The sequence below is a fragment of the Choloepus didactylus genome, chromosome 6 (genome assembly GCF_015220235.1).
Source record: "Choloepus didactylus isolate mChoDid1 chromosome 6, mChoDid1.pri, whole genome shotgun sequence".
NCBI lineage: Eukaryota > Metazoa > Chordata > Mammalia > Pilosa > Megalonychidae > Choloepus > Choloepus didactylus.
Genome location: NC_051312.1, coordinates 109,425,091 through 109,452,362, shown reverse-complemented (window position 1 = coordinate 109,452,362; position 27,272 = coordinate 109,425,091). Strand labels below are relative to the sequence as shown.

Sequence of the window (27,272 nt, the reverse complement as noted above, 5' to 3'; positions counted from 1 at the left end):
TTTGGGTCACTTTTACTTATTAAAATATATTCCAGACTAGTTTAAACTCGAATTTCAATCTGATTCAAAGCTCTGTACCTCCTTTCTCTTACACGCTCCAACTCCGTGTTGGGGCTGGAAGTAGAGCAGAGGGACGGACCTCTTTTTCAGCCAGTTCCCTTTCTAGTGGTTGTTGCTCACCCAGTTGCTTTCCTCTTTCCCGTTGGCTTTGACCAGAGGAATAGCCCCATTGTGAACAGTGCAGTGAACAAGCACGGACAGCAGAAATTCTGAGACAGGGCAGAGGACAAGAAGGGGTCTCTTGCCAAACATAATGACAGGGGTATCGCATATTCTTGTTCCCCAGCCCCAGCCCCTTTATTCTCTGCTGGCCCTCCCAAAGGCAGTCCTAAGTATTTCATTTTTTGGTGCTTTTGTAAATAGTGCTTTACTTTCCTTTTAGTTAACAATTGTTAATTGCTAGTATTTAAAAACACAATTGACTTTTCTATATTGACCTTGTATCCAGTGACCTTGCAAGTAGTATTTTCTATGTAGACATTTCACATTTTCTGCAAATGGTGAGTTTGTTTTCTTCCTTTCTTGCTGCATCTCACTGGCTAGAACCTCCAGCACTTGGTAAGTGAACATCTTTCCCTTCTTTCTAAATGTTCTCCCTGTAGGCTTTTATAGATGTCAGATAATAGGATTTTTTATAGGTTAAGGAAGTTCCTTTTATTCTTCATTTTCATATAGTCTTCAATAATGAATGGATGTTTAACTTTGTTAAGTGATTTTACTGTATCTTTTCAGATAATCATGTTTTTCATCTTTACTTTATTAATATGGCAAATTGTTTTTTAAATGGTGAACCAGCCTTGCATTCCCATGTAAACCTTAGTTGTGTTATATTATCCTTTTTATATATTGCTGGATTTGATTTCCTAACATTTTGTTGAGGATTTTTGCATCTGTGTTCATGACGGATACTGGTCTACAGTTTTCTTTTAATTTATTTGGTTTGGGTATCAGCAATGCTAACCTCTAAAATGACTTGGAAAGTATTCTGCCCTCTTTTTTTTGTAAAAGACTGTAGAATTGCTGCTATTTCTTCCTTATATGTTTGGTAATAATTAGCACTGAAACCATCTGGACCTTGAGTTTTCCATGTTGGAAAGTTATTTCTTTTCCTTTTGTGGGGAGGGGGATTTAGAATTCTGAGTTTAACACACATAGATTATTGTAACCACCACCATACTCAGGATACCGAACAGATCCATTATCCCCCAAAATCCTTCTTTCCTGCCTCCCCCACCCCATCCCCCACCCCATCCCCCACCACTGTGATGGTTAGGTTCATGTGTCAACTTGGCCAGGTGATGGTGCCCAGATGTCTGGACAAGCAAGCTCTGGCCTGTTACTGCAGACATTTGTGGCTGGTTAGTAAGCCAGAAGGCTGGTTTATTAAATCATCAGTCAATTGACTGCATCTGTGACTGATTATGTCAAGGAAGGGCATGTCTTCAGCAATGAGAGCATCCAATCAGCTGGATTTAATCCAATCAGTTGAAGACTTTTAAGGGAGAAGAGAGAGAACGTTCACTTCTTCGGCTAGCCAGCATCTTCTGGGGAGTTCATTGAAGATCTTTGTCAGAGTTGCCAGTTTACTCCCTGCCCCTAAGGAATTTGGACTTGTACATCCCCACAGGTGTGTGAGTCACTGTATAAGTGGCAAAAAAACATGAAGATATTTATGTCCCATGTGAATGCTCACCAGAGGGTGACTTCAGCAGAGGAAGATTTTAATAATCAAGTGGGTAAGATGACCCATTCTGTGGATACCACTCAACCTCTTTCCCCAGCCACTCCGTCATTGTCCAATGGGCTCATGAACCAAGTGGTCATGGTGGTAGGGATGGAGGTTATGCTTGGGCTCAGCAACATGGACTTCCACTCACCAAGGCCGGCCTGGCCACAGCCACTGCTGAGTGCCCAGTCTGCCAGCAGCAGAGACCCACACTCAGTCCCCAATATGGCACCACTCCCCGAGGTGATCAGCCTGCTACGTGGTAGCAGGTTGATTATATTGAACCACTCCCATCATGGGAGGGACAGTGATTTATTCTAAGTGGAATAGACACATATTCCAGATATGAGTTTGCCTTCCTTACATAAAATGCTTCAGCCAAAACAACCATCTATGGACGTATAGAATGCCTTATCCATCATCATGGTATTCCACACAGCATTGCTTCTGATCAAGGAACCCACTTCACAGTGTGAGAAACAAGCACTATACCTAAAAAGGGATAAACGCTCATCTGGTTGTGGAAAAGAAGAGAAATTTATTTATGATCTTGCAAGAACGGGCACACAACCAAACTGGTGGCTGGTGCGCCGAACAGTAGAACACTGCACTATTTATTCCCTAAGCCTAACACGGAAGTCCCTCCCATTTCTCCATTGGCTGTTTACTCCAGAGGTTACAGTCTATTCGACAGGCCTAACTAACCCACACAAATTTGAAACATTTGAAACAAGTCTCCACCCCTGACTGTTATGCCCATTTAAGGCACTGACACCACTCTTATGCTTACCTGGCCTCTTTCCTTTGCTCCTTAACTGCAGAGCCAGTTGGTAACAAATTATGAGTCTATTTTAAGAACCCCCACCCGAGTTTCCACCTTGCAAGGACAGTGTGCATTTAAATAGGACCAGCCGCCAACTAAGGCTTGGCTTCTTGACTCTGCCATCCCCCCGAGCTGCCCCCACCCTGTCTGAAAGCTAAACTTAATCTCTTTTTCACAAATCCCTTTTTCTTTTAAACTTTTTTTAGTTTTCACATACCAGTCTCTTAAACCTGCTAAGAGCTTTTTTGCATTCCTTATTATAGAGATCCTCCTCCTTGAGGAGGTACAAATTGTTTTGCCTGTATTGAACAGGCATTTGCTTGGTTAGGGCCATCTTAGTAAGTCTTTTAGTCAACCCCCGGGCTCATGGGTTGATGCAACACCCGACTGTTGTGAGTACTTCAGCTACAATGATGAGAGGTTAAGACAGACAACGCCACCCCTTTCCACTTTTCACACCAGCTTTCCAGCCACCCCATGAGAGGGGGTTATTAATGCCTGAATTCTCAGCCAATTCCTCTGATAAGGCTGTTAGATCTTGTAAAGCTTTGGTGATGGTTCCATTAGGTGCTGTATTATTGGGGATGAATGTAAAACTACTTCGAATCATGACACAAATGCCTCCTTTTTCAGCTAGTATCATGTCTATCTAGGGTTATTTTATTTTTCTATGTCATTCAGCTAGTAATGTCCAGCTGCCCTGGGATGCCCTTAACTGCATCCCTGGTATAATTGATAAATCGTTGTTGATTATAATATATGTAATTAACCTAGTTATTAATCGTAACCCACTAGAACAAGAATGACTTAAATTTTGCAGCTACCTGAATTTTAGCCTTAAATTTATCCGGGATTCCTCAGAGAACTCCTATATTATTTAGATAAATTCGTTCATTAAAGGAACCAGGTAAACCTCTTTTCTTTCTCTTTACCTGAGTTTGTATTTTCTCTTTCTTTTTAAATGCTAGGGTGAACAGGATAGCCAGTTGAACCAGAGCACAGTTCCCTCCCCACTTTTTAGGTAACGCTGGTCAGAGGATGCCCTTTCTGCAGTAGTACCAGAGGTCTGCTCGGGGTATGGTTAAACTGGAGAAATTGCCAGTACTAATCCTCAGTCATAGTCCACACTTGGGCACATGAGGCCATGGTTCCAAGATCCTGGAGTCCTTCTCCCCATCTCCTGAACTGAAATGGGAAGCTGGTATGGCCTTAGTATTTCCTCTCCTGACTGGAGGGAAAAGAGAGGACAACGTACTACAATTTTTACCAGGAACAGTATTTTGAAAAAGGAGTACAATATACTTGAACTCCCCTTTATGCTTTTCCATACCTATCAGAAAAGGCACGGTTAAAAGCAGTGGGTCGGCCCATTGCGCAAGTGTTAACAGTTGCTTTTATTTAAACTTTGGACTGTGTATTTAATTCATTCTACCCAGGCATTTTATCTCCATACCCTGTCTCTATTTCTATGGTTTGTTCCAAATCCTCTGCTTTGACCATCCTGACAACCTTGGGATTATTGTGAATTGGGGAACTGGCCTCTGGTTGGGTCCCGTGGCACTGCTGAAGGGCTAGCTAGAGAGGGTGTTGCTGATGACATGTTTGACGTGGGGGAGAGGACTCATAGACGGAACTTCCCCAGAGGATCTCTACCAGCAACATCTACCCCTGTTCCATATTTCTATCAACTACCTGATTCCTAGTTGTGCTCCCAGCCATTAATTTATCTGCCTTCTTAATAGTTATCACCACTGGGTTGCACTGAAGATTTTTGCAATCTGGCTTCTGGCTGCTCCCTCTGGCTTTCTCTCTCTCTGACTGAATTTCATTCTGCTTATAGAAGACTCTTACTAATAGGATTAACATCCATCCTCATTGAGTTGGGCCACCCCTTAACTGAAGTTATCTAATCAAAAGGTCCTACTTACAATGGGTTCAGACTCACAGGAATGGATTAAGTTCAAGAACATGGTTGTCTGGGGGTTTATAACTCTAAACCACCACATCCTCCTGTATCTTCTGTGGCAAAGGGTCTGTTCAAATCTTTAGTCCATTTTTAAAGTTGGATTGTTTTCTTAGTGTCAAATTTGGAGAGTTCTTATATCTAGATATAGAACTCTTTGTAAAGATCACTAGAACTGATAAACCTTTATTCTGACCAAGAAAAGAAACGAGAGATAACGACCAATATCAGGAATGAAAGTGGGGTATCAAAACAGACCTTAAAAGACTAACAAGGGAATGCTATGAATAACCCCTTTGTCTGCTTCCTCTAGCCAGAAAGACAGGTTTGTTGTAGAATTTTAGCTGAACCCTCCTCCGTGGACATACACACACATGCTGCTCTTCAGTTCTGTACACATCTGGGGCCATGCTTAGGATGAAGCAGCAAGAGATAAGAGAGAAATAAACGGAATCACAAGAAGCCCATTCCCCAACTCCTCTGGCCAGAGAGATAGGGTTTCTCTTGGTGTTTTAGGTGACCACTCCACTGACACTGAGGCAGCAGTCCATCCCCGCTTACCCTGCTTTATTTTCTTCATAGCACATATCAGGGGTTAGTCTCTTTACACATCAAACCTAGGTCTCCATTAGAAAAGGCCCGAGCCTTATCAGGTCCTGATTCAATGGGTTTGGGCTTCATCAAGTAACCTGCCACTCAATTAAGCCTACAGGGACAGACAACGGTTTAAAAGTAAAGAGCATTCCAGACAAGAATTCACCTTTAACACATTTTTACTAAAGGAGCACTTAAAGTAAAAAGAACAAGTTTACAATGTAAAAATTAATTGATACATTACCAAGCCTGGGAGTGCCTGCTCCTCCAGATGCTGGTAGACGTGAGATCAGAGAGCTCCCCCTTGTCTCAGTTACAGAGAATTTATAGCACTTTTGATTTACATTCAATCAAATCAAATGATGCTTTATGAACACGAATGTCTCACTAAGCGAAGTACCTTGATCCATGAGTGGTTCAATATCAAAGGGAAGTATCCACATTATCAGAGACTTAGCATTGAATGCCTGTAAAACTCTATTGATAATATTTTTACTAATTAAGCTATGATTTCTGTAAGAGCAATGTAACATACTTCTACTTGTATAAAGACAAAAAATTAGAAAAGAGATTACTATTACTGTATCTAAAGGTTGAGAGGACCTTTCTGCTTTCTTGCAAATATTCACAGCTTTTTAAACTGTTTAGCTTCTCCTTCAGTATAATCTTCTAAAATGGGATTTGAAGGATATGAATCATCTGTCCCAGTTATAATAGTAAGCCCTTTCTACTTTTTATCATTTGGAAATTGTACTTGAGTGTTTTTAGGTAAAAGTTCAGTTAAATATGCTTCTATATCAGAAGGAATAACTGGTTCTTCACTATCAGAACAGAAAACATCAGGTGCTATATGAGATATGAGAGCATATAGAGAGAAGGAATCAACATTTTCATTATCAGATTCCTCAGCAGAGACATTATGCTGTGGTAAATGTATTACACCTAACATATTATATATTTGCTTATTGTTTGTCTTCCTCCATTAAATAAATGACTGAATGATAGATCCCCAGCATCTAGCAAAGTGTCTGGCATAATAACCCATACACTTATTCATTTAACAAATATTTATTCAGTGCCTACTTTGGCCAGGCACTGTTAAAGGCATTAGGGGTACAGTGGTGACCAGATAAAGTCCTTGCCTTCATGAAGCTTACATTCCAGAAGGCACTGGATACTGGATACTGAATACTAATATTATTTTTGCCTGGATGCACGATATTAAAAGAAATATATTATGAATATAATTTTTTTTTTTCTTCAAACTAGTGCTTATTTGAAACTATTTAAGAATGGATACTCTCAGGACATGTTATAGCTAACATCCAAATTAGACAATCAAAACTTACTTTTTGAAGATTTATTATGTGCTTAGCACTAAAGAGCTCCTAGAACTGCATGTTTTGGGCATTAACAAAATTAGAGTTGATTTCTGGCTAATGATTATTACAGAAGAACACTGAGGAAAATGTCAACCATTACAATCAGTAAAAGAATCTAATTTTCTCTCTCATGAAGAACAGAAGTTATGTTTATTAATAGCTTCAATTATAAATTAAATGACACTCCTTCAAAGCTATATTTTGATGCTGTTTATTTTCTCTTCTCTTGTTGCAAATAACCAACAAAGTACAAACTGCTTGTAACCGGAAATCCAAACATGGCAGGAATCATGACTAACCATCTAGTTGCTATAATTTTTAAAGTACAAACTCAAACTTACCAAACTCAACATTACCAAAAGGGGAATGCTGACCCCCATCAACTTGTTCCATTAAAATAAGTATTTTCTGATTTATAAAATGAAATTTAAAAAATTCAGTATGAAGTTTCAGCACTTATCAACATTTCAAACACTGATTTCTAATTCCCAAAAATAATTCACATAGCAGTTGTGAGACTAATTTGAAACGTTTAACAGTGTTATAGAAATGTAAGTTACTACTATTAGATAGTAAGTAAAATGACATGATTCCTGATCATATTAATATATAAGATATAAAATGAACTATTATTTTGCTGGTATCACAAAATTTAAAAATGAAGAATGTTTCAATTATGTATCTTTGTTTCCAGTAGTTTCTCTAAGATGGATTTACAAAATAATATAGAATATAATTTCAACATACACCTTCCGTGTAAAGGCCAAAAAAATAGGGTTTAGTAATGAGGTAATTTCCATTGGATTTTATGTTAGTATCAATCAATGAGCTTAATTTTAAAAATAATTTGAAAAGTAAACCTTAGTTAATGATTTCTTTTCTTAAATGAGTATCAGCTGATTCACTATCGCCCAACTAAATGGGTCTCTTTTGGTTGGTCAATACGATAGAGAAGCTCTGCAGGTAAGAAGTATCCAACATATTCCACTATGTCTGGGGTAGTGTCATAATGGTAGTGCCCACCTTCTCCATGATGACTGAAACAATGAGTGTGCTCCAATCGCAAATCCAACCCCTGGAACAATGGACAAACCATCAGTTAGTACTCAAATTATTTTAAATAGAATTTGTTTAAGGAGGAAGGAGACCTTTTTTTAAATCTGTGTGACAACAGTTTTAATTTTTTCTTATTTTTTAAGTTTCTTTTAATTTAATTTTTAAAAAAATGTGATGAATTTATTTTTTAAATAGGTAATACATTCACATGATTCAAAATTCAAAGGGTGCAAAAGGATATATTCAGTAAAATGGCTCATTCCATCTCATGCCATCACCACTCATTTTCTTTCCTTGTAGGCAACTAATGTAAGTAGTTTCTTGTTTATCAACATTTTACTTTTTTTTTACTCAAATGATACCATTCTGCACACACTGCTTTGCATACTGCTTTTTTTCATTTAACAATATAGATTCGAGATCTTTGTGTATCAGAACATAAAACTACTTCCTCATTCTTTTACACCTATGTGGTATTCCATTGCATGTACATACCATTTCCCACTGGACATTTAGATTTATAATTCTTCTGCTATTACATAATACTGTCATGAGTAACCTTTTAACTAAGTAATTTTACACATGTATGCATATATTTTTAGATAAATTTCTAGACGTGTAATTGCTAGATCAAAAGACTAGTCATTATTTTGGTAGATATTTGCTTTGAATTTGTCTCTAGTTAATATTTTTCTCTAAGCTTTTGTACAGTGTTGCAATACAATAACTACCAAACAGGATAGGAGATCTGAATCATAAGTCTAATTCTGCTATTTAATAACATGACTTTAGGAGTTATTTAAAATGCCTATGCTTTCATTTTCTTGAAGCTAAAAACTACCCTGCCTAACTCATAGGGAGATTAGCCACCTGCTCTTTTATCTTTCAAGATAATTCTAGAAATAATCCTAGTTTTTAAACACCACCAAAAAAAGTATCAATTCTAAAAGAGTATCCTAAAAAATAAAAAAAAAATCAAGCATTGTCATTGTAGTATGCTGCAATTAAGAGAGACATAGACTTACTGGGTCTCTGGATACAAAAACTGGCAGACAAACCAAAGGGGCATTCATCTCATAAAAATGCAACCATTTATTCACGTCTTCATCAGTGTTCAATGGGCAGGAAGAAAATTCTGAGGGCTACAATAAAAGATCATTAAACAGGTAAATATACTGAACGCTACTGAGAACTAAAATTTAAAAATATATGCAATTTCATTAAGTAAAAAATTTTAAGACTTCTTATACATTCTCATGGCTATTTTTAGCATCAAAAGAAGTTACATACTTGTGCCAGTTTGAATGTATTATGTCCCCCCAAATGCCATTATCTTTGATGCAATCTTGTGTGGGCAGATGTATTAATGTTGATTAGATTGCAATTCTTTGAGTGTTTCCATGGGGCTGCGACTCACCCAACTGTAGATGATAACTCTGATTAGATAATTTCCATGGAGGTGTGGCCCCGCCCATTTGGCATAGGCCTTGATTAGTTTACTAGAGCACTGTCTAAGCTCAGACAGAAGGAGCAAGCTTGCTACAGACAAGAGGACACTCTGAAGAACACACAGGAGCTGAGAGAGAAGCTGCACCTTACAGAGACATTCTGGAGATGGCCTTTGAAAGCACTCTTGCTCCGAAGAAGTTAAGAGAGGACAAACGCCCCAAGAGCAACTGAGAGTGACATTTTGGAGAAAAGCTGAAGCCTAGAGAGGAACGTCCTGGGAGAAAGCCATTTTGAAACCAGAACTCTGAAGCAAACGCCAGCCATGTGCCTTTCCAGCTAAACAAGGTTTTCCGGACACCACTGGCCATCCTCCAGTGAAGGTACCCGATTGTTGACCTTGGACACTTTATGGCCTTAAGACTGTAACTGTGTAACCAAATAAACCCCCTTTTATAAAAGCCAATCCATTTCTGGTATTTTGCAAAAGAGGCAGCATTAGCAAACCAGAACAATACTCTAGTTTTCAAAACAATACCCAATTAATGTATATAAGCTAAAACTGATAAAAGAATAAAGAAATGAGTCTATTGCTATTTTTTATATTTCATTTTTCATAACCTCTCAGTTTTTCTGTGACTATATTCCCATTCTAATCTTGAATTTCATTAATGCTACTGGTAGATGAAAAAAAAAACAGCAACAAGTCATTAAAAATAGGTAGAAAAAAAATTGGTAGAGAACATTACTTCATTCTTCCACTGTTTTTACTGTTTTCTTGACTTCAAATACATTTACAAGTATAAATATATGTATAGTTATTATTCATGGTAATGTTTTCCTGTTTGCTTCTGATAAGAGCTAATAAATGCACCTGATGAAATTATCAGTAGCTGAAGAATAAGGTTAACAGGCTTAAATCTCACGTAAATGAAATACATATAACAAGGAATTAAGTGCAAGAAAGGAGTGCTTCTAAGTACTTCTGAAAACAGTTTATTGTGATTAAGAACAAAATAAAATACAAACTCCTTGATCTGGAAGTCTGCAACATTATGATTCATTCCTATAATCATGTGTTATTTACAAATAGATTTATCTATAATTCTCTTAATTATTTGCAAGTTTTTAAGTAGGTTCACAAGTGTTTACTCTTTCTATGCAGTATCAGCTAAGTACTTAAAATTATCAAGATAAAAAGCCTTAAAACACTATATTTTCTTATTCTGTTACTAGTAAAATGAAATTAAGTTGGAATCATTTTTATCTTTCTTTCCTCCCTCCCTTTCTTTCTTACTTCTTTCCTTCCTTGCTTCACCTACAAGAAATTATAGAAAAGTCCTGAATGCCCTGTGTCTGGCTTTGTATAATATTCCATCCCTAGTGTCTTTTAAACTGATTTAGCCCATAAGATTATAATTTTTGTAATGACTTCTTCTTTCCCCAAAAGCACAACCATCTTAATAGCAAAATCTACTATATATTGATTTTGGATTCTGGCAATGAAAATAATAATCAGTTTCTAAGGCTTACAATCACATCTATCTTGATCTTAAACATTATCTTCACAATGTCATTACTGTTCATCATTTAAATTATAAGGTAATACAGTCATAGAAAAATCATTATATGCAGGGTGTCTTTAAAGGTAGAATTCCCAAAGTATATTTAAAAATCCTAAAATCATAAGTACGTGTGCATGTGGTCCCCCCCCATAAGTACATGTATGCCTTACCATAATGTGAGTCTTCACTTTTCCCTTCTGAATTATGAAAGTACCTCCCATTCCTACAGGCTTATCTCCATAATATTTTTCAAGAGTCTCTCTCATACAAGTCACAAAATTAAGTTCTCCAGTTCTTCTTTTGGCCTTCACCTCAATGATCTACAGAAGACATAAATATACATACCACTGTTCCAAGCTGCAACATTTGATATCAGTAATTACAAAAGTGAATTTAATTCCATATAATTTATCTGGAATATTATATTAATAATTATATATAATATATATAATTTAATTCTATCATGCAAATATTCATTTATTTGTTTAGAACACCCAGATTTGAGTTGAGGTGTCTTAATACCCAGTTAGTATTGATCATTCATATATATATATTATGAAATGATTATATTTTCTCACTTCCCACAAAATTCCAGACGTAGGTTATCTCTACTTTAGTAGATATTTAGCCTTCATTAGTTCATTTCTCAGAGCAGCTGAAGCGGCTATCTCTATTTATTAAGAAATGTAACAGTCCTCAGAACTGCTGACACTGAAGTCATCTTTTTGTATACTAACAGAAGTAAACAGGAAGGAAGGCACTAATTCTCCTTGCTTTCTTCTTGCTATAATTTTTTGCTACTACCATTTCTGCCTTGCCCAATCAATGTCTGATAAGTAAGGAATAAGCAAATTACCTATTTGCTACCTATTAGTAGGCATTATCTATTTATTTTAGCTGCATGATTGGTGTAAGTGAATACCTTATTCTCCAAATTAATATCCTGTTATCTTTTTGTTCCTCAGAAAAAAGATAATGCTTACTAAGTATTATTCTTTTAAATAAGACTTTCACTCTGATTGTAGTACTGTTTGAATCTTTCAAAAGTGGGCTATTCATGGAGCTAAGCCTTAGGTAGATTTTGATTTTTTTAAGAATAGCAATTTGGGGTGAAAAAGTTCAAATTTTTGGCTATTTTAGAACATGTAAGAGAATATTATGTTTTCATTAACAATCACCTTGCCAGGTTGGCCGTCACTGGCAAAAAGATTAACCATCAATGCACACCCAAAATCATGATATTTCTCACTGTATTTCTCTAGCAGGCACCCTCCATCTACAGGGTTAATACAAGCAAAGTAACTTCCATTCACAGGAGGTTTGTGTTCACTTTCTGTTTGAATAACTGGCATAAACTGAAAGGAAAAATACATAATTAGTCAATCCTTGTATCTGTAGGTAAATAGAATCTTGAATACTGGAACAAAATATTTTATTAAAGACTTCAAGACATTTTATTTCAAAGTCTACTAAGAAAAGGCAAAACATGAAATATTCAATTTTAGATACAAAATATTAGAAATACAAAAAAACTGGAAAACCTTTGCAATATTTCTTACCGTGTGCCAATAACATTTGTAACTTTCCTTTAAAATGTCTAATTTTAAGTTTTAAACTTTTTTCTATCTTGAACACAAGGCAAATGATATTAATGTTTCTGCAAAAGACACTATATGATCACTGACTAATGGTCGCACCCGACTAGACTGCAAGTGAATGGGTAGAAGGATTGTGGTCATTTACTATAGCATTCATGAAATACCAAAAAACATTGATGTGATATTTTTTATGTTGGAAATATACTGACTTACACAGTAATAGATATGACATCTGGTACATCACTATTATTTGATCTGAAGGAGGGAATTGACTAGATGATTAAATATTCCATTTATCTTATGATCCAAAGCTACCACTTTACTAAAAGCTCCTTAGGGGAGCTAAGAATCCTCTGATATATAAGGATAAAATTATTTTACAATCCTGGGTCCTCAGCAGATCACAATGGGAATCTGGACTCATCTAAGGCTAAACTTATACCCTAAACACATACTGAAACAAGAGGCCAGTGCTCCATTACAACTGGACCAACTGGGGCATGTGGTGTAACTCCAAATTCATATCAAACAGTATCAAATCTGTGGAGAGATACAACATCAATCAATCACAGTTCACCCAGAAGGCAGACTTTCTGTTAATGCAGTAAAGGGAAAAAGGAAAACCAAATGTCAAATCAATTTACGTATATGCTGACCTCAGAATTGAACCCAAGAGTCTGAAATGGGCCTGCCCCTGCTCCAAGAATAAAAGCTCCAGGCAGCTTGATTTCTTTTGCAACCTTATTTAGATCATAAACCTAGACAAGAGGAAAAAATATTAGTAAAATCATAACTTATACTAATTCCCTGGTTTATCTTTATTACTAAATCTATAATACTTTCTTCCCACATTGATCAAAGGATCTTCTAATAATTAAAAGATGAATCAACTTGTCTACAATCTTCATGTGATATGAAAAGCAAAAGTATGACACTTACTTTTTCTTGTTTTACAACAGGAAATAAGTAAGGCACACCTCCTACATCAGCAATTCTAGTTCTCCCACAGATGCCTAAAAAAACATAAGCCATCTTAAAAACAGGCAATGCATCTAAGTATAAAATACCAGAAGATACTAATTTAATTTATTAAGAGTATACAACTTCTTCATTTTCATAAGGAGTTTTACAAGTAGCAGGAGTTGAAAGACCTAAGTAGCTAGGACCCTTGTTCTATTGTAATTACCTGTGTTTCCAATGTCTTCTTAACCAAGCATGGCTTGATATAGATGTAGTTGATGGCATGAAGCCAAAAGAAAGTCAACAATAGGGCAATAATCTAATAATGGTGACTATAGAGGTGAAGAGGAAATTAAGAAAAAGAAAAAATATAGCAGAATAGGCAACTATGGTGAAGTAATGAGTTAAATTTTACACATTTAGACCTAAAGTTTTCCTTAGCATATCTAGGTGATGTTTTGTAGGCAGCTGGAAATACTGAGCTATAGCTAAGAAAAAGAGATGTCTAGGTAGAATGTACAGATTTTGAAGATGTTGTATCCGGATAGCAATTAAAACTATAAGTAGATGGAAAAGCCCAGAGATATTTTACAAGAATAAAAAGAGGCTGAGAAAAGAATTCTGGAAAACATTGGTATTGAAGAGTCTGGCAGGAAAAACAACAGAGAAAGAACACCATAGAAGGTAGAAAAGGCACTAAGGGAAAAAAGACAAAAGAATATAGGGAGGGATAAAAGCAGAGGAGAGAGAATGTCAAGAGGCAGTAACAGCCAAACAGTATTAAATATATAGAGAGATCAAATACTACTACTACTAAATATATCAAGGTTATTGGTAACCTTAGCAAACAGTTCATGCAGAAATGCTTAACTGTTTATGAAAGATCATATACACATATATATCATATACATACATATATACATACATACTTACTGGCTTCCTTAGTATTGCAATTTAAATACTCACAAATTATTGACCAGAAAACTCTTTGGCAAACTACAAATGCTTTAGATTAAAGAATTAAGGGTAACCATTTTCATTCTTTCTTGTACTCTTCTCTGTGTGTTTATTTATTCTGCAGGAACGTATTCTTAAATTTGGAAGAAATGTGACCATAAAAATATTATGCTAAATGCTTTCAAGGTGCAGAGAAAAATGCCATCCTGTACACACAACTTCTAGAATGTACAGGTCTATTAAAATTTTTAAAATGTTTAAGCTGGAAAGACCCAAAAAGAACAATCCAATTGTCATTTTACAAATTGGGCACCATGAGGCACAGATAAATTAAGTGGCTTACCAAGGATAATGAAATCAGTATGTGGTAGGGATAGAATGAGAGTCCAGGACTTCTACATCATAGGATGTCAATTACATCATAAAAGATTACCAGGAGAGCTTGTCTCCAAATTTCTTATCTCAGTAGGATATAAATAAATAGGGCATAAATAAGCTTGGCCTTTGGAAGGAGAAAGACCTGGCTTTCAGCTGGCTTTCACTCCTGGTTATGAAGGTCACTTTGGGGCTTATATAAGCTCTCTGAGCTTCAGGTTTTTCATCTATGAGCTGAGGACAGTACTCACTGTGCAATATTATTGACAAAATTAATTAAAATATCAAATATAGGTATCTACCATACTGTTTGAACAAATTACATTTACTCAACTAATATTAATTTCCCTTCCTTCTCTAACTTCAAACATTGGCTGGATGATCACTTGGCAAATTTGTTGAAGGGATGGATTTAATGGATGATTGGAATACAAGGTTTTTACAATCCCTTCTGATCTTGAATAAATAAAAACATAAAATTTAAATTTAAATTAAGTCCCCACAACAGTTACTTTAGCAATTAAAAACAAAACTCACATATGATTGCAAGGATTCTAGCCTATTGAATATTTGTTCTGTAACCTGTGAAGGTTACAGAAATGCATAAAACATGATCTCTTTCCATAAGGGTATAAAATGAACTTTGATTAATGCAAGAAAACAGTGAGTTTAGAAATTAAGAACAATTGAGTCTATAAGATGGAAAAAATATCCTTTATTTGTGGATAACTTAAGGTGGTCCTTAAAAATAATTTTGGTTTCAGAAAAAGATTATGATTGAAAAATAAAAGTTGCAGAAATTGCTTACCTTTTGCAGGAAAGGAAAACGGTTCCTTAGTCAAATCAGGGCAATCAACTACAGAGACCTGGACATCGGCAAAGTTATCTTTTAGTCCCTTCTGCAGAACTAATAAAGATAAGAAAAAGGCTTATATAGTATTAGGTAAACAAAAATTGGCCACTACATATAAAATCTTTCCTCATCCTGTACTTGTATAAACAATGTTAAGAAAGAGAGGGAAAATGGTCTTATTAATGAATATACGTACTCAACCAATTAGACATATAATTAATCAAAGATATAATATAGATAAAGACACATAAATACCTAATCTATGGTGATTACAAACCAGTGTAATAAAAGTAAATGAATAGGTGGTTCTAGGTTTTTTAAAATAGCCAGAGATGACCCTCCTTTTGAGAAAAAAATTACAAAGACCTACTGAAATTTAACTGTTTAGATATGAAGCTTACAGAAAAATGTTGAGAAGAAGTCAGGCACAAAAGAATAGACACTCTATGACTTTACTTATACATATTTCAAAAACAGACAACTAATCTAAGGTGATAGATATCAGAACAGTAATGATGTCTAGTGATAGGGATACTGAGTCGAAAGGTACATGAAGGAGCCTTCTGAAATGCTATAAATATTCTACATCTTAATATAGATGCTGGTTACATGGGTGTAAATATGTTAAAATTCATGACATTAGTGCACTTTACTGTAGATATATTGTACCTCAATAAAATGGGTTAAAAGAGCAAGCATCTGTACCTCAAAGTTATAAATCTAAGAACAATGTCTAAGGATGAAAAATTTCTTAGAAAAATTTCTGATAGTGGTATCAGCAGTTATAGTTTAGCATTATAGAATTAGTCTTTCTAAAAACAAGAAAGTCATCCTAAATCTAGCCATATGCATATTCCATACCAGATATTATCTATATAAGAATAGAAACCAAATTGACTGGAAAATTCCTCTGCCTAGTCTAATAACTGTAGATTTGCAAATATATGAATTTTTAGTGTTTGGAAATATAGCAAAATCTATTTTTTATAATTACAAAGAGAACAAGTTATTGCTATAAAGTAAGATTTTCTACAAAAATTAAAAATAAATTTTGAGCCAAAAAACTTAATTTTGTATTAATTTTTAATTAAAAATTAATTAATTAATTAAAAAATTAATTAATACTTAAAAAAATAAGTATTTCTATTTTGTACTGAATATATCATGTATATATAAGAAGAAAAACAGAAACATAAACACACAGAAAAGAGTGGCTGAGAGACTCTTAAAGGGAATATTCCTGTGTTGTCTTAGAGAAGATGAAAGGATTGACAGAAAAAAAAAATACTTACAGGAAAAGAATACTACCAGAACAGATTGTTTACTAGTACCAGTCAATTTAGAAAAAACAGGGGTCTATAAGAAGTAAGCCAAATGAAGCAAAGAATGAATTTTCTTCTTGACTTCAGCCTCATCAGGAGAACAGATGAACCATGAGGAAAGACACACTTTGAGAAAGAATAGGTTTTATAGTTACCATCAGAGTAGAACCCAAAATACTTTAAAAAGAGGTCAGCATTTTGACAGGCTATGCAATTTTGGATTAGTACTATTCTTGAATTCATTTTTATCTCTCTTCACTCTAATTTATCTTAGGAAGTTGCCTTTAATGTTTGATCAAACAAAAAGGTGAAATACAAATAAATATGCTCAAACTGAGAAATCTAAGCAAGTTCATTGACAGGCTGTCACATCAGGATAGGGGAAAAAAAGTACTAGATTGGGAACATGGTTAATACACAACAACAGATTATATTTAAGAATATTGTAACTGGTAAGTTAATAAAGCAAAAAAATTTGCAACTCGTTGGGCATTTCTATATTTTAAACTTGGGTTACTATAGCTATTTTCTTTCTTTAAAGCTGGTATCGTACCAAGAATCTACAAAGAGTGAGTTTTTGTTATACTGGTTTCTCCAAGGAAGGAAGGATTTTGGATTTTCTCAAAAATAGAATAGAATTAATAACTGAAAAGGAAAATGAGTTCTGTATGGAAAGTTGTATTTTGCAAATCATATCTTAAAATATTTAGCTTTTCATTTTTTCCCAAGAATAATTTTTAAAACCCAGTATTTACCTCCAGCGAGTTCTTCTAGACCTGGCACATGAAAAGAAAACTCAACACAAGCCATTTTCTTTCTTCTTTAGGTGCAAGGTTATACAAATAAAGTTACTGTAGGCCAACTGTCACAAGAGTGCACACTGTACAAAGCATAACAGCTACTGACCTGAAAATGAACATTAAAGAGTTAAGGTATTAAGAGGGCAAACTGGGCCCTATCAAGATGGTAGAGTAAGATACTTCAGGGTTCCATCCCCCCACAGAAGCTTTGAACAATCAGCAATAACTGGCAGAACGATCTTTCTCAGTATTTCTTGAATATGTTACCCAACTAAAACAAAACAAGTCCAAAGGTGTTTGCGTTTCCCCCGCCCCCCTCCCTGAAACAGGTGTAGTACAAGGGTTACACGTTTTGAGTCACGGTTAAACTATGATCCGTTTCCAACATTTTAACACAGAACAGATTTTTTTAATGACAAAAATTGCCAGAAAGAGATCCCTCACAATGCTTGAACAGAAACCAAGCTCATCCGCTAACCTAGAATTCCGAAGTTGAGCGCCTAAGACATGTACACATACAGACCAATCTGGCACCAGGCTTTAGAAAGCCAGACGACAGCTCAGCAAATGCGACACCACCCGAAACAAATTAAGCTCAGAGGCTTTTTCCTCGCAGTTCATATCCATTCTCCTCCCTTGGCCCCACAATTTCCGTTATTCGCCGAAATGTTCTTGGCTATTCCACTTACCGAACTCAGCAAAGTCTCCACCTTAAAGCTTTTCGTTCCCTCACGTAAACACCGTACGGTCCACGTGAGCAAATTCGGGCTCCGCCTATTACCAATCCCTTCTCCGCTCCCCGAGATCAAATCCGCGCGGTGTGTACTTATCTCCTCCCACCTCTCCCTTTCTTTCTGGTGTCAAATTGCAATCGCGAGATTTCCGCCGAACTATTAGCTGGTTCGCGAGGCTGTGGCCCCCTTTTCTCTTCGGCGGTGTGAGAGAGGTAGGCTGCTGTCTGTGTGGTGTGGTGTTAAGGCGGGAGACTGCTGGGCGCAGGGTATGTATACCTCCAGGGCCCACTTGATTCAAATCATCTGGAGGACTCTGGTCCCGAGGCGCGTTTGCTAATTTGGAACAGTAGAGAAGAGGACGCGGCCGTCCCGGCCTGGCAGTGTCGGAAGAGGGTTGCTGATCTAGTTCTTCCCTGGATCGTAGGAGTTGATTGGGAGGAGCGAGCCCTCTCGGACTCGTGCGGCTGCCCCACAAATACTGTGATCACGTGTTGTCGGCGTTTCATTGTGAGATGTAGTTGTTAGAATGTATTCTAGACCAGTTGGGCGTTTTGTGGCTTAGTATTAATAAGTGCGAGGTAACCGTTCTTGGGGCGCCATTTTCCTTGCATGAGGTTAGTAGTTCCGTAAGAGACTCCCGAAGATCGTAGCTAGTAAATGAAGAGGTACTACGTTTCTTCCGGTGAGCTCTTTTATTGCCACGGGACCATTAAAAATCGTATAATCCCACAAAAGGACGCGAAAACTAATTAGGAAATTTTTCAAACAGTTTGAGTAGACTCACTTTTATTTTTCATTTTTTTATGGCGCTTCCTACCTTGCCATCTTCCCCACTACTTTTTCTGCATGTTCTAACTCCACATCCTGTACTTGTCCTGCAAGTGAACACAAGATAATTTATACCAAATATCTAGTGTTATTCATGCATAATTAATCTTTTAGCCACACATAAATACATATACGTGTATTCATATATATTCAGGGATTTTTTTATTTTGACCACTCCATTTTGTAATACTCCCAGGTATGCCGTCTGGGTTCGTTGGACCCAGTGTGTTTTTTAGGTTGTTTAGTTTTTGAGCAGTTGAAACTGACTTAATAGCGAACTCAGAGTTTGGCATTTTAAAAAAGTAATTTAGAATTTCAAAATTCTGTTTTGAAATGACCACATAGGACTCCTGAGTATATTCACAAATTTGAAATCTTTTGCTATTTTTATTGTCCTAGGACTTATTTCATCAATACTTTTGGCGATTCCCAAGAATGCTAGAGTAAAACTACATAAATGGAAGAATAATGGCATTGCATATAAGGGTGATGCAGTAGTGGAAATGGGTCTTTCTGTTTCTGTGCTTTTTATTTGCAGAAAGTATTATAGTCTTTCAAGAAGAATAAAAAAAGATAAACATCTTAGTCTTTCTTGGCTGAGGAGGCGGCTTCGGGGCTGTTCAGATGAATTAGTATAAATGTGAAGAGACCAGGGATTTTAAATGTTGCAATGGATCCAGATGGTAAATGTTGATAGCTGTTTTTCATGGTATACTGGGGCCTCGTGAATTCCTAATGATATGCCTGTTGCCCTTGTGAATAAAAGGGAATTCCTGTCTAATCTTGGAAAATGGCCTATGGTTGTACGTTATTAATGTATTGGTATTTGTAGATTGCTGTATGTCTCCTGGTTAAAATAAAACCTTTTATTTTTGGTTTGAAAGATACTAAGTGCTTCTGTTGGAAATGACAATAGTTTCTGGATGGAATGAATCTTGTATTGTTGAATAGATGTGTAAAGGCACAACCGTGGGGATGGAACCTGTGAATGCAATTTATAGCTTTTAGAATTTGATCTGAAATGGACAATTTCTAAATGAGAAGCTTAAAAGCTTGGTAAATTAAGTGATTTTTTTTTGCTGAATTCACAGTTAGTGACAGCTTAGTACTCCATAATTTAGATACTTGCTGCATCTTGTGGATGGAGTCTCTGGACTACAAAATGACAGCTACTGCTATGGAAATTGAAAATCAAAGGTAAGTCTCTAACAAACAATTGACAGAGATAATGTGTATATAGTAGGATACATCCTTAAATCCTAAAACCCTTGACTAAATTTTTTATATTAAGCCAATGGGCATCAGTGTGGAGTCTTGCTTAAAAATTAAGTATTCCACATAATAAATGAAGTATGTGGGCGTAAGTATATACAAAAGGTAACTCCAGAATCTAATAACTTCACAGTATCGTACTGTAAAATTAAATTTCCAATACATTCTTGTCAAATATTTTCCTATGTTACTGCTTATTTTAGAGGGAGCTATAGCAATGACCAAGAAAGCCTTAATGGAGCTTATATTACAAATGGAAGATAAAATACAGTTTGTTATAAATGCTATGAAAAATATGTTTCAGGATGTTTTAGGTAGTGGGTAACGATTCACTGGCTACCATTCTGTACCCATCCCTATATCTTTGATCTATTTAGATGGACATGTGTTCCCTGCTTTGGTCTGTGGAAGGAATGCCTATTTGGAATTAGGCTTTATTAGTAATAAGCATTCAGTAAGGATGCAATTTTTTTCTCCTTTTTTCTAGTGATAGCTCATCGTCTGGTAGCAGCTTATTTAAAACTCAACGGGTTCCTTCCTTACCTAAGCGGAGGGAAGGAAACCCTGTTAGGAAATTCGATTTACAAGAAAATGCTCAAGCAGGAGAGTCATCAAGCGATTCCTCTTCTGAACCAATACCACGGACTTTAAAAGCTATTTTTGAAAGATTTAAGAAAAAGAAACGTAAAAAGAGGAAATATAAGCGAACGGGAAGACCAAAGGGAAGACCAAAAGGAAGGAGGAACACCAGAAGTTCACAAATAGGCAAAAAACAATTTAAAGACAGAAGACCTGGGTTCTCATTTTTAGAATCAGAGAATGGAAAACAGTTACCTTGGAAGAAAATTTTAAACTTTGAGGTGAGTCACTCTTTTATATCTTTGGGCATACAGCTTAAAATCAAGTCTGAAATTATTGGTTGGCCACTTTTAAAATTGTGAAAGATAGACCTTGGTACAGCTGTCACCTTCAACTCCGCTATCTTCTGTACTGACTTCCTTCTCCTTACAAGTCCATACAGTCCTTCAGCTGGAAGCTTCCCTGGTCTAGTGACCAGTGCTGAATTATTCTAGTAAAGTAGTACTCCAGGATTATGTGCAGTCTTGGAGATCTTAAATACATCCTTAAAACCTCACATTACTACCCATCTTTGAAGCAACCAAATTCTAACCCACATGTACCTTTCTATTCATGGCTTACAGTAAATTATTTTCTTACAGTCTAGCTATCTGTCTCAACAGAATTGCCTGGCACATACCCTGAAACCTAACAGTAGACTCATAGTCATTGAATGTTTGTATAATTAGCTTATAATTCCTTGCTAGAATGTGATTTATTTCAAAGGATGAATAACATTAGTATTTCTCAGGAATAGTTTTTCCCAGTACCACCTCAGTAGCTTTGATAACTGCTGTGTTGATTAGAGACAATTGTATCAAGCAGCATTTGATTTATACTTGATCCCCATGGGGCAAAGATAGAGGTAAGAAAAATCAGTTAAGAATCTGAAGAAATAAGCCGTCTAAGGTACCAGAATTCTGGAGAGTACCAGTATGAATCATAGCAGATTTTGTGTTCTTGATGGGCTTCTTTTGAGCAAAGGCTGAGGATGAGTTATGAAAGAAAATTTTTTATTTTGGAAAAATGTCTGAAGATACTCTGTTATTGATATGTTAAACAGCAAGCTGTTGCAAGAGGATTTTTCAACTACATTGAAAAACTGAAGTATGAATACCACCTCAAGGAATCCTTGAAACAAATGAATGTTGGTGAAGATTTAGAAAAAGAAGATCTTGATAGTCGTAGATATAAATACTTGGATGATGATGGATCCATTTCTCCTATTGAAGAGTCAGTGTAAGTTGAATCTGAAATAACTTAGCATCCATCCATGTTTTACATTTTGATGTAATAGAGATAGAAGCACAGATAAAATAGGCTATTTGGATTATGCAGGTGGGTTATAAGCTTGGCACATAAGACATTTTTTGGGGTGTTGGTTTATTTTCTGTTTTCCTACTTGACTAGTATATGCTATGTTTCATGATGTATTAGAACATATAGTCAGTTAAGTTATAAAAGATTTTCTGATAACTAATTTTAATGTTACAGGGCAGAGGATGAGGATACAGTGCATCTTGAACATGGCGATGAATGTGATATCAAATTGGTGGTAAGCAGCAACAGTTGGTTCAGGAATAATCCTATCCAGATTGGGGGTTGGAAGTGCAAGACTAAAAATATTAATTTTTGGATACTTGATAATGAGAACATGGGCTTTTCACTTCTAATATGTGGTACTGCTATTAGGATTTGAATAAGTTAATTTATACTGAGCCTCAAGGCTGTGTGCGATTACTGAAAGCAATCAAGCTTTACTTTTTTTATCTAGGAGGATAATTATTTCATAATAAGCTCAAAATTACCAAAGAAGAAGATGAATGCTTATTTAGAACAAGGGGATGATAGTGAAGAAACTGCTTTATTGAGAAAAAGAAACTCAAAGGCCAAAAACAAAGTCCAAATGTCCTGAAATGGAGTAAGGAGTACAAATGTCAAACAAGGTAATAACATTACATCATAGAAAGAACAAACATAAAGATGATAACTGAGGATATGACTGTTGAAGAAGAAACTGTTTAACCTTCAAGGGAGAAAATTAAAGAAGCTCAGAAGAAGATTGAGAGAAACTCCTAAAAAGAAATTAAAAAACAGTTAATGAAATTGTTTATTTATGTGGGAGAAATAATCACTTATTAAATACACAAGGAAAGTCCTGCTTCTCTTGCTGATGTTTATTCATTTCAAGATGGGAGAGCTAAGGTACCCATTAGCATTGAATCAGTAAACGAAGATTTTCTTAAACCCAGAAATGAAAAACATGGAGAAAATTAACTGACTGGCGAAACGACCACTTTCATTCAGACGGTGGTAATCAGTGATGCTCTTCCCAGTTACCTGGGTAGGACACTTAAAATAATTTAAGCAACAATATTATTTTTAGTTTGTTTCTCATTATATTCCTTCATACTCTGCCATAAGTATTCTGTATTTATATTCTGCACTTGTGTTTGTTTTTGTTCAATTTGTGGACAAAGACCCATAGAGAGGTGCAAAAAATAAATCCTCTTTTGCAACCCAGATCTCATTGTTCAGTATGAGTTTTGATACAGATAAGAAGGGACATGCATGGTGTCTAAGACAGCTTAAGGTTTGGGGGTATATGTAACCATAAAATTTAGCTCCAGGACTGTAAACTAATTTTAAAACTAAGTCATAAGTGAAATTGTAGTGATGTAATTAACAACATTCAAATGGGCTTTTTTTCAGATTTGAGAACCTGGTGTTTGGAGTTTCAGGTATGTCATATTTAAGATAGTATGAGCTTTTGGTTCGACTTTCTTTAAATGTATATTGTCATAATTTAAACTTAACAGTGGTTTCATCCTGTTAGACATTTGTGGCTAACCTTAATTTTTCCCATAATCAGTGCTTCATTTTACATGCAAGCACTGGAGAATTCTAGAAGAAAGTCCCAAAGCTTTAAAGTTAGGCTATAGTTCTAGTAAGTTCTCATGAGAAATTATAGGGAAATTCAGAAACTTGATCCCTATCACTTTATTCTGGTCCACATCACTTGCTGCACTATATTGCAAGCCTTTGTAGAAACCTTCAAGTTCATGAGTATACCTCAACTTGTCTGTTTTTTCTTGTGGCTCATCTTTAGTAGCCATAGTCTATGGTAGTACTACATATTCTTAGAGTATGTATCCTCTGGTTTCTTAGCATCTGTTAATTAAAAAGCTTCACTAAAAATATCATGTGGTTTATGACATTAGGTAACATTCCCCTTTTAATGAGAGGATATATTTCCCTGTCCTACTGACTGCTGCTTTTACACAATTTTGGGCTTGGATTATATAATCTAAAGGTTGCTAACAGTGATTGAGGTCTATCCCGATTGGGCCTTTTCTGTAGATCCACATCGTTGGAAACGCCTCAAAGAGTAACTATGTGGCTTCGCTTTACTCACAGAACTATTTATTAGCTCTGTGGGAAGGAACTACAAGACAGCATTGCTAAAAGTATCAGAGATCTAATAGTTAATTTTTGACCTTTAGGTATGGGCATATCCCAAAGGTCTCTACTTTGTGTGTGGTAACATTTAGGTAAGTTCTAAATGGTGGCACTCATCTTTTGAGGTATGATTACAGTTCAGATGATGAATTTAACTTGTTCAACTGCTGACGGATACAGTCATGAACGAAAGTTTAATTCTGACAGATAGCTGAAAACCTTTGTAAATATATCTGGATACCAAACTTACAGTTATCATTTTTTAATAACTTGAAAAACTAGGTACTATTTGTAAATCTTATTTGGTATTGTATCTCCATAGGAGTGAACAAGATAGAAACTCATGATAAGAGGTAAGTGGAATATTTTAATTTCTATATCAAGTTTTCACCAGTTTTGAAAAAGAATTTTGAGTACAGCATTCATTAATGTTGTAATGAGTTCAGCATTTTAAGGGTAAAACAGAATTATCAAGTATCTTGGGAAAAATATTAAACCATGATATTTGTATTTATATGTAGAATGAAAAATAAATGTTGCAGTTGTGTAACTTTTCAAGGGGCGATTTTATATGGCTTATCCCTGTAAGTAATATTGCAAACACTGGAACTAAAACTGCACTGCATGGTATCTGCATTCAGCGGTTTTTTTTCTGCTGGGGTGTTCAAAAGACAGTGCTATAGAAATTCAGTATCTGGCATCGTTGGTTTTCTTGGCTTTGTGCAAGTTAAACCTGGTATTTCTATTGAGACATTACTTTCATAGTTTTCCTAATACTGTCAGAGTGATGTAATCTTCAATAGGAACTAATTCCATTGTTTTTTTAGGTTGTTTGAAATTGAGAACCTTGCACATCTACCAGTTGTGATTCAAAAGTAAGCCTCTAATCTTTTTGCTTCTAGCAACTTTTGTCAGTAAAACATAACTTCATACAGATGCAAAGCATTTTGCACCATTTATTCATAATTTAAGAGGAACTTTTGCATAGCCTCATTTCGATTGTTAATGGGCACAGTTGATCATGGTGTCCAGAACTGCTAATGTGGCTAGATTGAGACACAGGTTATGCTTCCATCACAGTAAATTTATTGCAGTGGTGACAATGAGACCTGTAACAAGTTTTTGCTAAGATCATGAGTTAAAAATTAGATGTGACAAGTTTAAAGTATTAGAAACACATTGACATGTCATGGTAAATATTTAGATAAAAGGTGCCAAAATAATGACTGTATTCTTCTAGGGCCCTAAAGTGAATAATAGGAAGAAATTGGGTTCCAAGAATACTAGGTAAGTATTAAGTGCATTCCTTGATAATTGCACTGTAGTTATTGTGCACAACTCTAGCTACTAAACATCTGTTCTTTTACTTATTTATTTAATCTTTATAGCAACTGAAGCTGGTATTTTACTTAATAAAAGATTGGTAAAAATACTGCCATGTGATATACGATGTTATGATGATGGGCAAAATGTTCAACTGCTCTGAATGTGCTGAATGAAAATAGCCTTTCTGAACATCCATCTAAATTTAAATTATGCTGTATTTTAAAATGTTACAAAGTGTAATTGATGAAATTTGTATAATGTTCAAAATAGCTGTCTTTGAGTGGATGATTAAAAAGCATTTCAAATTATGTTGGTTCAGGAGTGGAAATCCATCCTTATTTCTAAAACTATCCTTATTTCTAAAATTATTTTTAGAATAGTTTTCTATTTGCTTGAAATGAAATGGATTGAAAAGATGAAAACACTTGTGACAATTTCAATACATATTACTTGTGCAGTGAGTGGGTTTTGAGATACTTTGGAATCTAAGCCTACATTTATCCTTTATTTTTATCTTTCCTAGATGGGGAATTTTTGATACATCAAGTTACGTCCATACACAACTGGAGATGAAAAGGCCAACCAAAAGAATTGTGACAAGTAATTGTTTTTTACCTTATCACATACCAAATTACTTGCCAGAATATAATGGTCATTACCAAGGCTTTTAGAATGCAGTTTCTGAATTGCTGTGGAATTGACCATATAAAAAAAAACTTCCCATTAGGTTTTCTATTTGCTACCTTGCTAGCATTCAGCCTATTGGGAACAGTCTGTCCAACCCTGTTTTATTTCCATTGCTTGTATCACTGTTAAATGGAAATAATGCAAACTGAAATGTAGCAATATCCACTTCATCTTGAATCATTTCACATTTTTTCATGCTACTGGACAGCAGAGGCCTAGGCTCCCTGCACCCTTGAAAATGCATTGCCCAGCTAATCCAAATAATAACCCTTCTAGGTTGCTATTAGAGTATGTTATGATTTCTACAAGTAACCTTTATATTCTTATTACATAGGGCTGACTAACAGTTGTGGATTCCTTTTAAAAGGTATGTAGACAATGGGAAAGATTTTATAGGTCATTTCAAAGAGGGCTTATGGGATTGAAGCCAGGAGCTCTTAACGCTGTGACCAGAGATTGAAGTTCTCCATAGGATGACATAGTCACTCCGTAGTGACTTGTTTTTTCCTGAGAGAGATACAAGATTTAGCGCATTCACAGACACAGTCCATGATGATGATGTGAGTTAAGTGTCCAATGGCTTATTTTTCCTAGGTGCTATCTTGAAGACAAATCTTGCCTCAAGCTTCAGAGGAATAAGATGACTGAGCAGTGAAATGAAACTTAACACGTAGAATACCTTAAATAAAAATTTATTGACTTTAAATAATACCACCTAATGCTACACACAATAAAACTACACTGGAAAAAATCAGGATGCATTTTTGGCTCGAAGTTTCTCTAGCGTTTTCTGTGGAGGAAATAAAAACCAAATTTAGTAGCTTTAGTCATTTATCTTAAATGTGAAAGATTTGAGGGGGTGAGCAAA

General features: G+C 35.6%; 3 protein-coding genes and 8 non-coding genes across 29 annotated transcripts in view; 9 read left to right on the top strand and 2 right to left on the bottom strand.

Annotated features, from left to right (window-relative positions):
• The first annotated feature begins 552 nt into the window (after positions 1-552).
• On the top strand, positions 553-27,158 carry TAF1D (TATA-box binding protein associated factor, RNA polymerase I subunit D). 9 transcript variants are annotated; one of them, XM_037841124.1, is made up of 14 exons: positions 553-618; positions 20,134-20,239; positions 20,802-21,174; positions 21,996-22,171; positions 22,427-22,487; positions 22,707-22,878; positions 23,645-23,673; positions 24,436-24,483; positions 24,714-24,744; positions 25,219-25,266; positions 25,632-25,678; positions 26,241-26,317; positions 26,739-26,771; positions 26,999-27,158. In XM_037841124.1, exons 1-6 carry the CDS (start codon positions 558-560, stop codon positions 22,845-22,847), a joined length of 918 nt encoding a protein of 305 aa, XP_037697052.1. In that variant the 5' UTR covers positions 553-557; the 3' UTR covers positions 22,848-22,878; positions 23,645-23,673; positions 24,436-24,483; positions 24,714-24,744; positions 25,219-25,266; positions 25,632-25,678; positions 26,241-26,317; positions 26,739-26,771; positions 26,999-27,158. The 9 variants fall into 9 exon arrangements, with proteins under 9 accessions (XP_037697052.1, XP_037697053.1, XP_037697050.1 ...); XM_037841125.1 differs by having other exon boundaries at positions 22,707-23,276; XM_037841122.1 differs by lacking the exon at positions 24,436-24,483.
• Positions 5,328-18,308, bottom strand: C6H11orf54 (chromosome 6 C11orf54 homolog). 3 transcript variants are annotated; one of them, XM_037841119.1, is made up of 9 exons: positions 18,170-18,308; positions 17,436-17,586; positions 15,314-15,412; positions 13,153-13,226; positions 12,870-12,971; positions 11,794-11,970; positions 10,786-10,935; positions 8,630-8,746; positions 5,328-7,623 (listed from the first exon to the last, which is right to left on the bottom strand). In XM_037841119.1, exons 2-9 carry the CDS (start codon positions 17,488-17,490, stop codon positions 7,453-7,455), a joined length of 945 nt encoding a protein of 314 aa, XP_037697047.1. In that variant the 5' UTR covers positions 17,491-17,586; positions 18,170-18,308; the 3' UTR covers positions 5,328-7,452. The 3 variants fall into 3 exon arrangements, with proteins under 3 accessions (XP_037697047.1, XP_037697046.1, XP_037697048.1); XM_037841118.1 differs by lacking the exon at positions 18,170-18,308 and adding an exon at positions 17,959-18,157; XM_037841120.1 differs by lacking the exon at positions 18,170-18,308 and adding an exon at positions 18,000-18,152.
• LOC119538945 lies at positions 23,375-23,502 on the top strand. Its single transcript, XR_005217726.1, has one exon. It is a non-coding gene; the product is annotated as a small nucleolar RNA SNORA40 (small nucleolar RNA).
• On the top strand, positions 24,259-24,390 carry LOC119538939. The gene has a single exon (XR_005217721.1). It is a non-coding gene; the product is annotated as a small nucleolar RNA SNORA18 (small nucleolar RNA).
• Positions 24,528-24,600, top strand: LOC119538950. Its single transcript, XR_005217731.1, has one exon. It is a non-coding gene; the product is annotated as a small nucleolar RNA SNORD5 (small nucleolar RNA).
• Positions 25,008-25,147, top strand: LOC119538932. The gene has a single exon (XR_005217714.1). It is a non-coding gene; the product is annotated as a small nucleolar RNA SNORA8 (small nucleolar RNA).
• On the top strand, positions 25,378-25,511 carry LOC119538935. The gene has a single exon (XR_005217717.1). It is a non-coding gene; the product is annotated as a small nucleolar RNA SNORA1 (small nucleolar RNA).
• On the top strand, positions 25,839-25,911 carry LOC119538931. The gene has a single exon (XR_005217713.1). It is a non-coding gene; the product is annotated as a small nucleolar RNA Z40 (small nucleolar RNA).
• On the top strand, positions 26,367-26,491 carry LOC119538937. Its single transcript, XR_005217719.1, has one exon. It is a non-coding gene; the product is annotated as a small nucleolar RNA SNORA32 (small nucleolar RNA).
• LOC119538934 lies at positions 26,799-26,928 on the top strand. The gene has a single exon (XR_005217716.1). It is a non-coding gene; the product is annotated as a small nucleolar RNA SNORA25 (small nucleolar RNA).
• The window catches only part of CEP295 (centrosomal protein 295), an 80,264-nt gene continuing 80,053 nt past the window's right edge, over positions 27,062-27,272 (bottom strand). For 8 of the 9 annotated variants that reach the window (XM_037841110.1, XM_037841112.1, XM_037841113.1 and 5 more), the window contains one exon: positions 27,081-27,194. In XM_037841110.1, coding sequence (XP_037697038.1) covers positions 27,156-27,194 — 39 coding nt within the window. In that variant the 3' untranslated portion in view covers positions 27,081-27,155. Of the gene's footprint in view, positions 27,195-27,272 lie in introns of all 9 variants that reach the window. The other variant, XR_005217534.1, reaches the window with a different exon arrangement.